The sequence below is a fragment of the Silene latifolia genome, chromosome 10, assembly GCF_048544455.1.
Source record: "Silene latifolia isolate original U9 population chromosome 10, ASM4854445v1, whole genome shotgun sequence".
Classification (NCBI taxonomy): Eukaryota; Viridiplantae; Streptophyta; class Magnoliopsida; order Caryophyllales; family Caryophyllaceae; genus Silene; species Silene latifolia.
In genome coordinates, this window is record NC_133535.1 from 4,473,673 (window position 1) to 4,490,947 (window position 17,275).

Sequence of the window (17,275 nt, forward strand, 5' to 3'; positions counted from 1 at the left end):
GCTTAGCCTTACCGGCTTCCCCTCTCGCGGCAGAGAGATCAAGCTTGAGCTTTGCAATCCGTGGCCCAGATTGGGCCGCGGCCTTTTCCTGCTCCATGATGAGAGAGGCGGCTAGACGGCTCCATTTCCCCAACCTCTTATATATTCTCTCACCCTCCGCCACAAGCTCGGTAGGAGTAGCCTTCTGGGGTGCGGAGTCAACGGTGACATTCCCACACCCGCCTTCTCAATCGTCTTTTCAGTCGCTTCCCCGCTCGCTTCGGTGAGAACGCCGCCACGGTGATGGATCTACAAAAAATTTACACAGGGCATCCATGTCACCGTGCATTGACACATCGTAAAGTCTCGTCATCGAAACGTCCAACGAACCGGCTAAATCCGAACCACAAGTTAGATCCGTACCGCTTTGGACCCTCTTTTTGGAGGGTCGGGTAGAGGCGTGCTTCCCCCCAGATCGGTGGAAGCAGACGGTGGGTCTTTCCTCTTTTTCTGAGAAGGGACCTTAGCAACGGTCACCTCCTCCTCGCAATGTTGATCACCTCCACATGATCCTTTTGGACCACCGGGGCGAAGAGGAGTTGGCGTTGAAACCGCCGCCGACTGACGCCGCCTTCTTCGATCTTTTCGACGCCCACAAGAACCCGTGCGGGGCCGTCTCCCGATCCAATCCCCTAGTCTGCTTTTCCATGATTTCGTTGGGGGATAGCCTGCGATCTTTCGAATCAGCCGTAGGACGCAGATTGACAACCTTCCCGTCCTTGTCAAGCCCTAGCCTCTTCAAGTCCTTCTCAGACAAATCCCGCCCAAACCGATCTGCAAGAAATCAAACAAGAGTTACATAAAGGAAGTAAAACAAGGCTCTGAAAAAGAAACATAACAAGCAAAAGTGGGCCTCACACCGACCCCACTCACCCCGAGGGCCGGATGAGGCCGACGCGCGCATAGCAACTCATCCTGGATAATAATCCGAGCCTGGGGCACCATCCCTCCTTAGCATCAAACAACCGCATCGCCCGCTTCTCATCCACAAGATAGGGGGACAAACGAAGCGTCCATCTTAACCTTGCTACCCCGGTGATGTGTTTCTCATACTCATCCCGGTCTCACACCGTAAGTGAACGGGGCTCGAAAGACCGAGGCAACGGGTAGTCATCCCAAGACTGGACGTACACCCATCGCCCTTGCGATCTTTGCAAGAAGTGAGTTTGTTCACGAGACGTAGCCCGCTCCGCCCGTACGCCGTACCACCCCACTTTGCCGGATTTTGACGGCCAAGACTATGGAGGCGGCGAAACAAGTTAATCGATGGGACCTCCCCCTAAAAAGACAGATCCACACAAAGTCGACTATCGTCCTCATGGCCAACGGATGCAGTTGGGCCACGGCAACGTTCATAGCTTTGATAATGGCCATGACGTGCTCATTCAAAGGAAACCGAGCCCATACTCCGGATGCCTAATATACACGCCAATATGACCGGGGAGGACAAAGAGACCGCCCGACCCTCCTCGGGGATAACAATCTTATACCCCTCACCGAAGGAGAAATGATCTCCGAAAAGAGTCTCTCCGAATCGCTTGCGAATTTATTTGTAAATACACGGTCGAGGCCGGTCGTGCAGGCCTCACCATGATCCGGGATAGTCGTCCTTCCACCATCAACGGGAGCCCCCTCATCATCGACATCATCCTCATCCTCCAACTCCTCCAGGAGGGGCAGACAAAGAATGGGAGAGGGAGACCTAGGGCCCCCAAACCTTAACGGGACGCTTCTAATATCTCCTCCTCGTCAAAGCGCGACGGAACCCCCCTGGCGCAGAAGTACTAGCCCCCAGATCAACAGAGGACATGTTCGCAAATTACTAACGAAATAAAAGAAAATTTGTTTGATTACCTTGAAGAAATACACTCACGGATCGAAGACCGAAGATTGGAAGAAAAGAAAGCCCTTGAAGGTTTAGAGAGATGAAGATTTTGGGAGAAAATTTTGAAAATTTGAGGAAATGAAAGTAATGGCCAAAATCACGAGTAACTACCCTATTTATAGGAAAAGCCCATGAAGAAGGACCAATTAGGGCACACCATGAAGCGTCAACCAATCGGCAAAGCGGACACGTGTCGGACATGCAACCGCGGAATGTCAATCGTTGCAACGAGAATGTCAATCAATGCTACGATTACCAGCGTATTCAACACGCCCATTCACATCTCTTCGCCTGTTCATCTCCCTCAACAAATTCCTAGGCGCCTGCTCTCCGCCGGCTACATGATCGACCAATCCATGAAGCACGGGGGGGCAATCAAAAATAACCAAGACTCTCGGCCCTGGTCTCGGCCGGCATCACATTATTTCCCACATCGGATACCCTTTACGCATCCATGTGGAGGGGGGTATATGGTACGGCCTAACAAGAACCACGCCGATGCTTCCGAAGAAGCCGATACTAAATTTTGCAAAAATACTTGCGCAGAATATACGCTCAACATACATCGGAGCCCATACCACGGCATAGACTACGCTGGGGCAAATTGATGGGGCATATTCTCGCACCGTGACCAAATCAACATATTGAGCAAGGTCAAGGGTATCCATAGCAAAGTCAACGACTTAGACAGTCTAGCCGCGAAGCCCATCGGCTGTCACCCGGTCTCGGCCGATAACTCGCCAAATGACACAAATCTGCGTACTCATATCCAAGACCCTCGGCGAGCTCCCGCCACAGTCCATCGGCCGAGGGTATAACGGCCTCTTTTCACCGATAGCCATTTGGCCACTTGGCCACTACGTGACAAAAGGTGAATGCCTATAAATACTCCTCAACCTTCATTGAGGAAAGGATCCACAAATTGACCTAATAACCACTATTCATCTGGTAATATCTTATCTCTCTACAATATACCCTTAGCCAAGTTACAACAACCTCTCTCTAAGTTCACTGACTTGAGCGTCGGAGTGAGTACGCTCGGCCAAAGCCGAGCCCTCAGTTTGTTCATCGTTTCAGGAGACCGCAAGGAGGATTCAAGCAAGGACATCATCCTACTAGCTACGAGTGGCAACAAACATCTGCTCTGGAATTACACCCGAAACAGTTTCAATTACTCAACCTGCATACAAACATAAATAAACAAACAAAAAGCTAATTTTAGTTTATGAAAGTGGAGTCCCAGGGATAGTGTCGCTATTAGAAACAAATGTTGATTACAATTACCAATTCACATCACAAATTAATCAAGGTTAACCCACTCAACAGTTGATTAGATTTTCAATCCCAAATCAGCATGAACCTATTAATCAGTGTTGCTAATTAGATCACTTGATTTCGTGCAATCCCAAGTTAATCACAAAGCAAATAATAGATCATGAAGTTGATAAGACAAAGAAGTTATTCAAAATAAATCTGAAAAATAAATAAAAAGCGATAAAGTATGCAAAACTTTAAGAGTCAAAATTACTGAAAAAATCCAGTCTAGGAAAGTGAAAAGAGTACATTATTTCCCTAAAAAAAACAGTAAAAAAAAAAGAAGAGAGTACATTATGTCTAAAACCGATCTAGGAGTCCCGTGTGGGAACTGTTTGATTTTAATTGAATATCTAATTTTGATACGTAATGACTCACTAAATGGTTTGAAAAAAAAAGTACAGTGGAAGGACGAATGAAATAAAGGAGGATGAAGATTGATAAAAGGTAAAGGGTGCACCCCCGCTCAGATTTACCTCTTATAACAAGTCACAAAAACACAGATTCTATTTATAGAGAAAAGGTGTAATTGTTGATTTTATTGGTAGTTAAAATATAGTTTGGAGTATTTTGAGAAACACATCCATAGGTTAGAGTATCCTTATTAAATAACCCTAAAATAAAAGCACCAATTTGATGATTCTACTTTTAAAAAACACTTTTAGAAAATTAAGAGCATATTTGGCCTAATTAGCTTAAAATGAGTTTTTATTTTTTAAGCTTAATTTTTCAAAAGTATTTTTCAAGAAACAGAAACATCAAATTGATGCTTCTATTTTTATGGGCAAAAAGATGGTATTTGAGCTTTTGAGAATCTACTATTAGCTTTTAAATTTATGATATGTTTGGCCAAAGAGTGTTTTCAAGTCCAAAAACACTTTGAAAAGTAAGGCCAAACACACACTAAAGCTTGAAAAACAACACTCATTTTTTAGAAGTGAAGTCAAACATGCTTTTAACAAGGTAAGCCTAACATGAAATTGTTATTTCTATTTTTAAGGACAAAAAAATGGTTTTTGAGTTTTTAAAAAACTACTTTTAACTTTTTAGAAAATGATGTGTGTGCCCAATTTGTATTTTTTAACCAAAAAAAACTTTTAAAAGTTAGATCAAACACACACTAAATAAGATTCATGTGGCTGTTACAATATCTAATATACGCTTAGGACCCATGCAAAATCGCACGGACATATATAAATATAAATAATATATAAACGGGTTTTTCTAACATGTGCCTTTAGGGCACATGATAATAAGCTAAATAGGGGAAGATTTTCAAGATTATTACACTAAATATGGTAAATATGAGTTTCAATTCTAATTTATCATGAAATATTCACAATAATATTTCACTAATTAGATTATTATCATGTGCCCTAAGGGCACATGTTAGAAAATCCGTATATAAAATTAAGTTTTAAAATTTTATACTTCTGATATTGTATAGTTGGATGTTTTTATATAAATCAAGTTAACAACATCGTAATATAGAGAATTAAAAAATAACATTATAACACTGCTATAACATCAAATGCCTAAAGCTAATCATTCTCTCCAATTACTATAAATGGATATATTCAAGTGATCTTGTCATTCTTAATATTTGTTGTGTTTGAATTAGTATAAATTATTTTGAGGATCATAGTGAGTACTCCCTCCATTCAACTTGTATCACCCCACTTCTGAAATATATGTGAGAAGTATTATACTCCCTCCTATTCTAAATAATTCTCCCTATTTCCTTTTTCGTCTATTTACAATACTCTCCCTATTTCCTTATTTGGCAAACATTTATACTTATTTTAATCACCCCACCCCACAACAATACCCCATAATACTCATACTTTATCTTATTTTAATCACTTTACCCCACAACAATCCTTATTTCCATGAAAAGGGAGAGTTATGTAGAATAGGAGGGAGTATTAAATTAGAGTGATAAAAGTTGAATGGAGGGACCGGAGTACATCTTTCTAACCCGGCACAAAAATCCGATCCGCTTGACCCTTTTTCTAGGGTCAAGGCGCGAAAAATCTCGACACACTACCTATTCGGCTCGAAATGACACGTTAATCGAGAATTTTATTAAAATATTTATATTTATATATTATATTTGAAATAATAATTAAAAAATAATTAGTTTTTTTACTTTGAATTACAAACATAGCTAAAAAATCAATATTATACAATTTTTGTAACCTTTAATAATAAAATAGTTATTAAAATAACTTAACTTCTATTATTATGTCAATATAATTAATATATCAATTTAATATGATTAAAACATTAATATCAAATATGTCTAAATTTTTTTTAAAGTATTTTTTCAATTAAAAAAATGGTAAAAAATGGCGTTGAAACCTATTTTTTGACCCGTATTCTGGCCCTAATTCGATCGTAGCCCGTATGATCCGACCCGTATGTCTCACCCGTTTCCTGACCCAAACCGTATAACAGATCTAGTGATGATTAATTTGGTTAGTTGACGAATGGAATTTGGTAAAGTAGTATTACGTGTGTAGAAAAATATATAAAATACCATTAGAATCAAAATATTTTACTCGTCATCATAAGGTCTTTCAAAGTATAAGGAGTATACATTTTGAAATTTTCAACAAATATGATTAGCATACATATAAAAAAAAGTATAGTCAAAATATGATTTAAAAACAAAGTAAAGTCAAATAGAAAGCTTACTATTTACTTCTTTTGATTCGTAAATATAATATGTAGACACATGGTAAATCACTAAATCTGATTCATTAAGCCGTAAATTATAGCAACTATGATGAACCATGTGAAAGAAATACCGCATACAAAATACGCTAAAGAAAAAACGATTTTTGGATTGATTAGGGTTAATTGGCTGAATTAGTAAATTAGTTCATAATATCTAGTGGCCATGTGATTAGTGGTAGGCTCTATAATGAGACTTGCGTGTTATACGGGGTGGAGGCTTAGACGGGAAAGAGAATGTAATTGACTTTTGATAGTAGCTTGTAAAAATATTGCTACTCTATGTATGTCCGTGTTAATGAACATGCATACATAGTACATCTAAATTATTATATAGTATAATATTTATTAATATAGATGTTTAATCTCCCATACGAATAAGCTTTCATAACATTCAATTAGAGGTGATCATTTTCGAGTTTGGTCAAGACATGGACTGGCTAAGAAAAATAGTTTTACCTAATGGGCCAAAATATACGAAGCCTTGGCAAAAACTCAGTAGATATTGCGATCCATATCCGCTCCGTAGGATCTGGATCTCAGGATCTGGACAGTATCTGGATTCCGTTGTCATCCCTAGTGTGACGATCCGCACACTTGAACCCTTAGATTTATTTACGCTTATGTAATTTCATTTCCCTTGTACATTTGTAATAAGTATTTTCTTAGTAGTTTTAGAATAGGTTTCCATAAATAGGTATATCGCTATTCTGAACTAAACTTGTAAAATCAATGTCTTTGTAAAATCAATGTCTCCTGCTACCAGGATGTAATAATCAAATTTCCCTCTTTAGGGAGTACTAGTGAATGAAAATCTACTTCCTACCTTGTGCCTTCGTATTGCTTGTTGTTGCTTTGTTGTGAACGACTCTTTGCCTTCACTTTACTAACAAGCCGTGTTTGTGGGATCGACACTAGGATCCCGACTCACACCCCGAGTATCGTGCTAGTGGGCGATCCCTCACTAGTACGAAGATCCTTGTCGCTTGCATCTTGCCTTGAGACGGGCAAGGGTGCGCGCCACGGTCCGGCAAAAGTAGCGGACCGTGACATTTGGTATCAGAGCCCGGTCTTCGGATGGGTTTCTGCACGCCGCATTTGTTCATCGATATCGAGAAAATGGGCGAAACAATCGAGGACCGAGTGGATGCCTTAGAGGACACAATCGACGTCAAGCTTCCCAAACTCGAGGACATCGTTATGCGGATGGCTGCGAGCCTCGAGGAGTTGCAAAAGACGGTTTGTGACCTTGAGACGAAGGTGGACGGGATGGACACCCGCATCCAAGCGATCAGTGGTGCGATCCCCGACGATCGGGAGGAAGAGATCAATCATCTACATCGAAAGGTTGAGATGTTAGAGAACACGTGTGCCACGCTCGTGAAAGCAGTGGCCAATGACGGGAAATCTTTGGGGAGCCATAAGGTGAAGGCACCTCCACCTCGTGCCTACGATGGGGCGAGGGATTCGAAAGCGGTCGATAACTTTATCTTCGATATGGAGCAATACTTCCGAGTAAGTGGGCTCGACGAAGACGCGGAAGTTGTCACGACAAGCATGTATCTAGTCGACGATGCCAAGATGTGGTGGAGGGCTAGGTACAAGGAAATCGATGCGGGCACGATTACGGTGACATCGTGGGCCGACTTCAAGAGGATCTTGAAGGATCACTTCTACCCCGAGAACACGGAGTTTGTTGCTCGGAAGAAGTTGAAGGAAATCAAGCACACCAAATCAATCCGGGAATATGTGAGAGAATTCTCGGCGTGCATGCTCGAGATTAGCGAAATGTCCGAGACGGATAGGACATTCGAATTCATTGACGGGTTGAAGAGGTGGGCACAACAGGAGGTCATGAGGCAGAATCCCAAAACTCTGTCTTCGGCCATATCGGCCGCGGAGCGCCTGCTCGACTTTCATGGGGAACGAGAGGCACCAAGAGTTGTGGCACCAACGGGGAATACTGGTGTGTCACAAAGTGGGTACAATGGACAAAGGCCACAAAACAGCGCCATTTCGGTTGGGAACAGTCGGTTCCGCTCACAAGGAAGTCTAGCCCAATTGGCGAGCACTACAAACTCGCCCTCAAGCTCGTCTTCGAAGGCGGAAAACTCTACTGCTTCTACTACGAAGAGACCGTTCGCGTGTTTTGTGTGCAAGGGTCCTCACAAGATGGCCGATTGTCCGAACAACGCGGAGTTCAATGCCATGTTCAAGAAGATGCCGAAAGGGGCTCAATAACGTCTTGATGGGGCGTTGGCCGACTATCACCAAGAGTGTAACGAAGACTCGAGTGATGGGGAAGACCAACCACGAATGGGCTCAATTCAAAGGATCAGCGCGATGGGGAAGTACGAAGATTCCTCCGCCAAGAAATCCAACGGGCTCATGTACGTGGACTTGATGGTGAATGGGAAGCAAGCACGAGCCTTGATCGACTCGGGCGCCTCCCACAACTTTGTTACGAAAGAGGAAGGCGATCGGTTGGGGCTAGTTCTCATGGGATGCTAACACCGCCTAAAGCGGTCAATGGGAAAATGAGACGCGTCCAAGGAGTGGCTAAGAAGGTCGCGGTCCAAGTGGGTGAGTGGGCAGGGGAGCTCGACTTCACCACCGTTCCGCTGGACGACTTCAAGTTAGTACTCAGAAAGCATTGGTGGTATTGAAACCGAGTGACGGATCGATGCTACTAATGGGATCTATCGTAGTGAAGACGGTAGACAGCGACGAAGACAAGGGGCAGCATCGAATTTCGGCTATGAGGGTGATACCGACGCCGAAACAAGGGATGCGACCTTGGAGAATGCCTAAAGGTTCGGTGGTGCCGAGGGCGAACAAGACCCAGGCTAACTACGATGCTAAGTGGCCTGGGGACGAAAGAAGAGTCTACCCCCTCACCGAGGAGTAGACAAGGAGGGCCGAGATGCCCAAAGAAGTAGGCCTCGTACCATCAGGGGGCCGCGTCGATGTGCTAAATCGACGTCCTGGTTTGCGGGTCAGTCGACCCAAGAGATAAGGCCTCGTACCATCAGGGGCCGCGTCGATGTCTTTGAATCGACGTCCTGGTTTGCATGGGTCGGTCGACCCCAAAGAGATAAGGCCCCGTACCATCAAGGGGCCGCGCCGAAATGCTGATTCGGCGTCCTGGAGATCTCACATTCCCTTGAATGCAGGTGTTGAAGTGACGAGAGACAAGATGAAGGTCCGTTGGGCCAGTACTTGAAGGAATCCCGAGAGAGGACTTTTCAAGCAGCGGCAAAGTGGACTTTCCCGAGAGACAAGGAGCACGTGGTGGACTTGGAGAACATGATGTTCGGCAGCTTCTATGTCAAGGAACTCCGGCCTATCCTTGAAGGGACGAAGAGGCCAGTCATTGTTTGGGACGAAGCGCACATTCAAGCCGAGTTGTACAAGCCAATCCCCAACACTGCGTGGACAGTCAGAGCTCACCGAGGATGTCTCACTGAAGCACCATTCAAGATTTTTTGTGTTGCCGAGGGCGGCAACAGATTAGGTGGGGGAGAGTGTGACGATCCGCACACTTGAACCCTTAGATTTATTTACGCTTATGTAATTTCATTTCCCTTGTACATTTGTAGTAAGTATTTTCTTAGTAGTTTTAGAATAGGTTTCCATAAATAGGTATATCGCTATTCTGAACTAAACTTGTAAAATCAATGTCTTCTGCTACCAGGATGTAATAATCAAATTTCCCTCTTTAGGGAGTACTAGTGAATGAAAATCTACTTCCTACCTTGTGCCTTCGTATTGCTTGTTGTTGCTTTGTTGTGAACGACTCTTTGCCTTCACTTTACAAACAAGCCGTGTTTGTGGGATCGACACTAGGATCCCGACTCACACCCCGAGTATCGTGCTAGTGGGCGATCCCTCACTAGTACGAAGATCCTTGTCGCTTGCATCTTGCCTTGAGACGGGCAAGGGTGCGCGCCACGGTCCGGCAAAAGTAGCGGACCGTGACACCTAGCCACCATGCTTATATAGTTTAGAAGGTAAGTAAATACTCATTTACCAAAAACTGAAACAAATAAAAAAAGCTGCAAATTCTGAACTAACGACCATCTAATTACCTTACAATAAGCCATAAACCATGTACTCACGTATCATGGATTCAAGGCAGGTTGATAATTCCGAATATAAACTAATACTCATTTGCAAAACTCAGTAGATATGTGTTATTAATATTAACAGCAATTCTAGTGGATATATTTGCAGCTACTCGATTTTAGAGTATAATACTTGCGCGTTTTAATATAGATGACGGATACCTCCGTCTTAAATTAGACTAACTAATTATTTCTTTTATGTTGAAATCAAAACATGAAACTATAGGTTGAGAGCAATTAAAGAATCGTATGGAATGTTGAATTTACCAAATGTCTATAAAGTCCGAAAGTAACCTCACGATCATTCCTGTTCTCTAATACTCCGTATTATAAGAAGCTAGCGTCTTAAAATTAAAGACTTTTCATAAAATCAAAACCTTGTACAAAAGATTTATACAGAGTAACATGCTAACCAAACAGAATATGTATTTTTAGCATCATCCTTGGAGTATTAGACCAACTTAAAAAAAATTAAAAACGTATAAAATAATGGCTGATAATGAAAATCATTCTGTAAATCCCCTAAACGGTCATGAAAATTCACTCTTGTTCAAGCAATTAATCAAAGAGTTAGAATGCATTAAAAGTTGGCATATTTATATATGCTTGGCACTGATTGACCGACGATGTTTTGTCTACCTTCAAACTTTTATTCAATTAACTGGTTAACTAGAAAGAAAGATGAGAAAAAATAACATCATATCTAAACTGGTGAATCGAAAGAAATGACGACACATACCGGTATCAATGATTCAACGACCTTGAAGCTCCATCATTGCACGGATTCACATGATTAGATTCATCTTAATTCTTCAATGTTGTATTCTGCCACAAATTTTAAAAATCAAATTGACACCATTGTTTATCATCCATCGTAATTAGCCATCTATCTCTTAGTTTTTAATTTAGCATCCACAAGTACTCTTGCAATTTAGGGTGGATCACAAAGTGTAAGAGGATATTTACGACATCCAACAAACTCAAATTGACACCATTGTTTATCTCACTATGTAATCAACATCACATGATCACATAGTATAATCGACAAAACGTATCAATGTATCATAGTACAAATATGTCCCCAAATAATGAAAATCACAAATTCTAATTTTAGAGGTATTGAGAGTTAATCTCGACAAAACGTATCAAAATACAAATTATAATGAAAAGTTGAAGATAATTTTTTTGAGTTGGTATTTATTTTGGTACTTTGTTTGACTGACTATTTGGTTTGATCCTATACGCGGTAATAGGTCTTGGCAAGACAACCTTTGCAAGATGCCTATATGACAGCAAGGATATCGATGCTCATTTTGAGAAAAAGCTTTGGATAAGTGTGTCTGATAATTTCAGCATCCCGAGAATCCTGAATGAGATGCTTGAATATGTTACATCAAGTAAAGGAGATTTGTCCAACATAGATGCAATCATAAACAAACTTCAAGAAAATTTGAAGAATAAAAAGTATTTGCTTGTCCTTGATGATGTATGGTGCAAAGATCAAGAGTTGTGGAGTTCCTTGAAAAATGCATTGCAGAGGATCGGGGGACTTCCAGGATGTCTGATTTTAATCACCACTCGTCTCATAGAAGTCACAACGAGATCTCGAGCTGTATACACACACTTGTTGAGAGAACTATCAGAAGAGGAAGGTTGGGCTCTTTTAAAGCAGAGAGTGTCACTGGGTGGGACTTCTCCAAATTTTTCAATTTTAGATGAAATTGGGAAAAAGATTGTTGAGAAGTGTAAAGGCGTCCCTTTAGCTATAAAAGCAATCGGAGGTATACTTCAATCGAAGCAGCTTCCACGTGAATGGGAGTTAATAGAAAAAAGTGAGATATGGGATTTGCCACAAAATGATGAAAACCAGATCCTCCCATCACTAAGGTTGACCTTCAACCATTTGCCTTATCCCTCTCTAAAGCAATGCTTTGCTTACTGTTCTACTATTTGTCTTAAAAATTACATCGTACAGAAGGATGAGTTGGTGTATATCTGGTTGGCTCAGGGTTTCCTTCATGGATCTGAAATTAAAAACATGACAATGGAGGAAATTGGCGAGAAGTATCTAATGGTTTTGCTGAATTATTCATTGCTAGATGAAGTAAAGGGTGAAGTACGGGGATATAAGATGCACGATTTAGTTTACGATCTTGCTGTGGATGTTTCCGGGAAAGATTTGTTGTTCTGGAAACCAAAAGATGATCAGAAAATTAACAGTTGTCGCCATTTAGTTATTGATACGAAAGATGTTGAAGCTCTATCCAACCTTCCTATAACAAAGACACTAAAGAAGCTGAGAACAATTTCTAGTGGACTGCCACACAATGTGTTGACCCATGCAAAGTACCTGCGTACTCTATCAGTCGATGATTGTGACATAAAAGAGCTGCCTTCTTCCATTGGTTTGCTTAAACATCTCAGATTTCTCAGTCTGTCATATAATCCAATTGAAACATTGCCAGATTCAATCGGGAAACTTTACCTTCTGCAAACACTCAGACTTCTTGACTGTTCTCATATGAAGGTCCTCCCAGCAATATTGTATAGGTTGACTAACTTAATTCATATCCCAACAACTACTCTCATGCACGCATCTAGAGGATTACGAGAGTTAACTAACATCCACACCTTACCTCGTCTTTCTTTGGGTGGTGGTGATGATGATGATGATGATGGATGGTCTATAAATGAATTAGGGGGTTTGCAAAAGCTTATGGGAGAGATTCATATATCTGGTCTAGAACTTGTGAAAACTAAGGAGAATGCAAGGGAAGCTGACCTTGCTGGAAAAGCCAAGGTTTCAAATATAATCCTAGCTTGGGCGAAGGAAAGAGAGGAAATTAGCGGAGGGAGCTATGATGAAGATGTTTTGGATGGCCTTCAACCTCACCCAAACATAATATCTTTGGAATTACAAAACTTCTTTGGTCCGACGTTTCCTTCCTGGATGCTGACGATGGCAGTTGTGTCCGAGGGTGGAAGTTCCCCGTTGTTGCTTAAAAATCTCACATCTTTCAAGTTACTGAATTGCAGTAGATGCGAGATGCTCCCTACACTAGGACATCTACCTTGTCTAAAATATCTGGTTTTGAGTGGACTCAAAGTGGAAAGTATAGGTAGCGATTTCTATGTTGTTCCTCTGAACGAGAGCAATAACAAGGTTCATCGTGTGTCATTCCCATCTCTGACAGAGCTTGAGATATCCAAATTTAATTCACTGAAGACATGGGTCTTGCCCTCCACAGGAGAAGAGACAATTGTATTTCCTCTTCTTGATGTTATTAAACTTACAAATTGTCCTGAGCTAGAAAAATTTCCCGCCTTGGATTATTTCCAATCCCTTAAAACACTACAACTTTCAAATGTTGGCATCCAATCGTTGGAGATTAAGACACAAAATCCCTTGTCCATGTTGTCACCTGAAGTGAACTTGAAGCTTGAGACACTGGAGATAGATAACTGTGAGAAGCTTGTGTCTATACCCAGGGAGCTGCAGTTCGATGCACCTCTCAAGAGAATGACTGTGACTTTTTGCCCTGCCCTTACTTCCCTGAGCAACCTCTTTACTGGTAGATGTGAAAAACGCGCTTCTTTAGCAACGTTCACGATAGAGGGTCCAACACCAGATTTCAGCAATAGCAGTGTCAATCATGTATCATTTCCATCTCTGATAGAGCTTGAGATTTCTAGTTGCGGAGCGTTGAAGACATGTGTCCTGTCACCCTCAGCAGATGCAACAAATGTTTTTCCTCGTCTTGAGGTTCTTCAAGTTATAAGTTGTCCTGAGCTGGAAACATTGCCTACACTGAATTCCCAATCCCTCAAGAAATTACAGATAAAGAATCTTGGCATCCGATCCTTTTCAATAGCGTCACCAACTGTGAACATGAAGCTTGAGACAGTAGAAGTGATTGATTGTCCTGCGCTTACTTCTCTTCCAAATGATCTTTTCAACGGACTCACTTCCCTAAGCAAGCTCTCCCTTCGTAGATGTGAAGCACTAAGTAATATCCCTACCAGCTTGGAAAAATGCGTGTCTTTGGCGACGCTCACAATAGATGACTGTCCATCTATAAAGGGCCCAACGCCAGATTTCAGCAAGTTGAAGGGTCTAAAAGAGCTATATAAAACTGGAAATTCCATAAAGTTGATGATTTCCATGTTGAAGGCGGTTGTACATCTTCCTAACCTAACGAATTTGACAACCGGTGGGTTCAGTGACGAAGAGGAACAAGAATTATACTTCTCTGATGTGACTCCCATTCTTCAAAATCAATCTCTCCGTACCTTACTTTTGAAAGGAAGCCCAAATATCAAGTCACTACCTGAACAACTTCAACTTCTCACTCAGATTAAATCTTTGTGGATATGCAACTTTGATGACTTGGAAGAACTTCCGGAATGGGTGGGTCGTCTTTCATCTCTTGAGGAATTATGGTTGATAAGATGCAAGAAATTGAAAGATATACCATCAAAGGAGGTTTTCTTACAGATGACACGATTAAGGCAACTGCGTATTTGGGGGAGTCCAATCCTTTCTGAAAATTGTGTCAAAGATGTTGGCTCTGATTGGACCAAGATCTCGCATATCCCCTCTATTTATATGGATGGTGAGGCAATTCAAAACATCATGTGAATCGTAACTAGGTAAGTATATGAAATGCTGGATGTGGGGGTGAGTGGTGAGTGTTGAAAGGGGTGAGGATTTACTATGGGTTTGTAATTGAGTTGCTGCATTTTGTCGAGTTTGACTTAATATAACCTTATCCCACCATCTTTTCTTGTGAAGTTTTATTAGAGTAAGTTAAAATATAAAACGTTTTTACAATAAACAATGTAAAAACCATTTATAAGAGACTTTAATACCCCTATTATTAAGGAAAAATGTGGTTGATAGAAGTTATTTGAAGAGGGTTCATAAAGTAAATTAAATTATTACCATCAAATAGAATCAATCATCAATGTATATCCATCTATATTAATAAACTTTTTTCGAGCGATTATAGAGAGTCCGAGATTTAGGAAATACCCACGACATATTTTCTTAAAAATATCCTTCGGTTGAGAGCTTAAGAGTTACTCTAATTCTAATGTTTATCATAACACAAGTCCTTCATGGACTCAAATTTGTTGGCGATTTACTGTAAAAATATTGTTGAAAGATAATAATAAAAGTATATTCTAATCTTAATTATGGAATTTGTATTGTATTGGAATTAGAAGGAATAATTTATTTTGTATATATAAAAGAAAAAATTCTCATGCGTCTAATTCATAGTGCTAAAAATAAAATTCATGCATCAATCTCCTTATGATGCATCAAAAGCAATTTACAAAATAGAATATTTTAATAGCTTGAGTGTAAGGAGTACCGTACTCCCGGAGTACACAAGAATTTTTCATGATGCATATGTTTACTTATTATTCTCCATCTTATTATTCTATTTACATATTGTTTTTTTGATGCATTCATGCGTTCCATTTTTTTTAAAATATTATAAGCTTGGTTATATAATTTATTGTCCAAATGTTTTTATTTGAAGGTCTAATTATTGGTTTTCATATATTTTTAGGGGCAAGAACAAGAGCGCAAGATTGATGTTTCATCGGTAATGTCATCGACAACAATAGTTTTTCGTGCAAAAAATTGTGATTCTGCGTAAAGGTAATAATAAAGTTAACATGATGATATTTTTACCGCTTTTTTGCGTTGCAATAATGCTATTTGATACACAATAATTAAGTCTCTTCTAAGGTTGATCAACGCCGCTACACGGCACTGGAAGAACACTGAACAAGGATAAAGTCCATGAATGGCTGGTCATCCTGATACAAATTTCATCTCTTGAGGAATTATGGTTGGGAAATTGCAAGAAATTAAAAGATATACCATCAAAGGAGGTTTTCTTACAGATGACACGATTAGGGAAACTGCGTATTTGGGTGTGTCCAATCCTTTCTGAAAGTTGTGTCAAAGATGTTGGCTTTGATTGGAGCAAGATCTCGCATATCCCATTTATTGATATTCTATAAATTTTGTGGCAATTCAAAACATCAAGTGAATCGTAAGTATATATCATCGTCAAATTTTTATTTGAAATACTTGTTCCGAATTCTTTAATTTCCACGTAGACGTATTCCCAAATTTTGTTCTTTTTATTCTGATTTAAATTTCATCTCTTTATTTTATTTTGTAGGGATTGTTAGAGATTGTTGGAGGTGGGTGTAGCTGCATTCTGTCGAGCTTGACGGGAGTCGCGTTGTGAGTTACTCCGTATCATGTAGCTCGGTTTGGGTGCCTCATATATAGCTGGATAGTTCTCCGTATTTGTACTAAAATTTCTTGTGTGTGTTTATAAGAAAGAATTACTTTTGTATGTTTTGTGTATGGGTTTTTCTAACGTGTGCCCCAAGCGCACAGATTAAGAGTCTAAATATAGAAAAAGTTAAAGGAATATTTTACTAAATATGGAATAAATGAGTTGATTCTTACATTTACCCTAAGGGCACACATTAAGAGTCCTTCACATTTACTCTTATTTGGGATTTGTTGTTTGATTGCTCTCAAACTGATGTTAGCATTCTTAATACGTATCATCAAAACTAAACGATTTATCTAGAATTCATCATTATTTAGGTTCTCGCCATCATTAATTATAATTACCATCAAATAACATAATCAATAACATGAGATTCGCTACCAAGAAATTGAAAGAGAAAAACTGACCTTAACCTTCTAAATATCATCAAAACCAAACAATTTATCTAGAATTAGACTTCGGAGAGGCGTAATAGCACAAATTAAATTACTAATTTGAAAGACGAAGATGATGATTGATGAATAAAGAGATAATTACCTGTAAAAGTAGTGATTCAAGGGGCGGTGAACGACGCCGGAAGTGGTGACTGGTGACCTGCAGGAGTGATTGGGCCGGTGGTGAACTTGGTGCGTCGGTAGAGTATTTTATTTTATTTTATTTTATTTTATTTTTGAGGGAAATGTATTTGACTATTTACTTTCTAAATAAACTTGTGTAGTTGTGGCCTTGTGGCCTTGTGGGTAACTCAGCCACTCAGGGAAGGGTGTGTAAAATTCGGTCTGGACCGGAAAAATGGATCGATTTGAATTGGAATTCATTGGTTCGGAATCAAAATTAAAATTACGGTTTGGTCT

At 40.3% G+C, this 17,275-nt stretch overlaps 1 protein-coding gene and 1 long non-coding RNA gene across 4 annotated transcripts in view; one reads left to right on the forward strand and one right to left on the reverse strand.

Annotated features, from left to right (window-relative positions):
• Nucleotides 1-16,560, forward strand: part of LOC141604783 (putative disease resistance protein RGA3) — a 34,359-nt gene extending 17,799 nt beyond the window's left edge. Inside the window, exons 2-5 of one of the 3 annotated variants that reach the window (XR_012526217.1) lie at nucleotides 11,352-14,748; nucleotides 15,675-15,766; nucleotides 15,846-16,166; nucleotides 16,299-16,560. Coding sequence is in view for 1 of the 3 variants with exons in the window: in XM_074423280.1 (XP_074279381.1) it covers nucleotides 11,352-14,737 (3,386 nt within the window). In the remaining 2 variants the exon portion in view is untranslated. Of the gene's footprint in view, nucleotides 1-11,351; nucleotides 15,159-15,674; nucleotides 15,767-15,845; nucleotides 16,167-16,298 lie in introns of those variants that run through there. The other 2 variants (XR_012526216.1, XM_074423280.1) reach the window with 2 other exon arrangements.
• On the reverse strand, nucleotides 10,612-17,181 carry LOC141604787 (uncharacterized). Its single transcript, XR_012526219.1, has 3 exons — nucleotides 16,959-17,181; nucleotides 10,838-10,923; nucleotides 10,612-10,759 (listed from the first exon to the last, which is right to left on the reverse strand). It is a non-coding gene; the product is annotated as an uncharacterized LOC141604787 (long non-coding RNA).
• Between the last annotated feature and the right edge of the window lie 94 nt (nucleotides 17,182-17,275).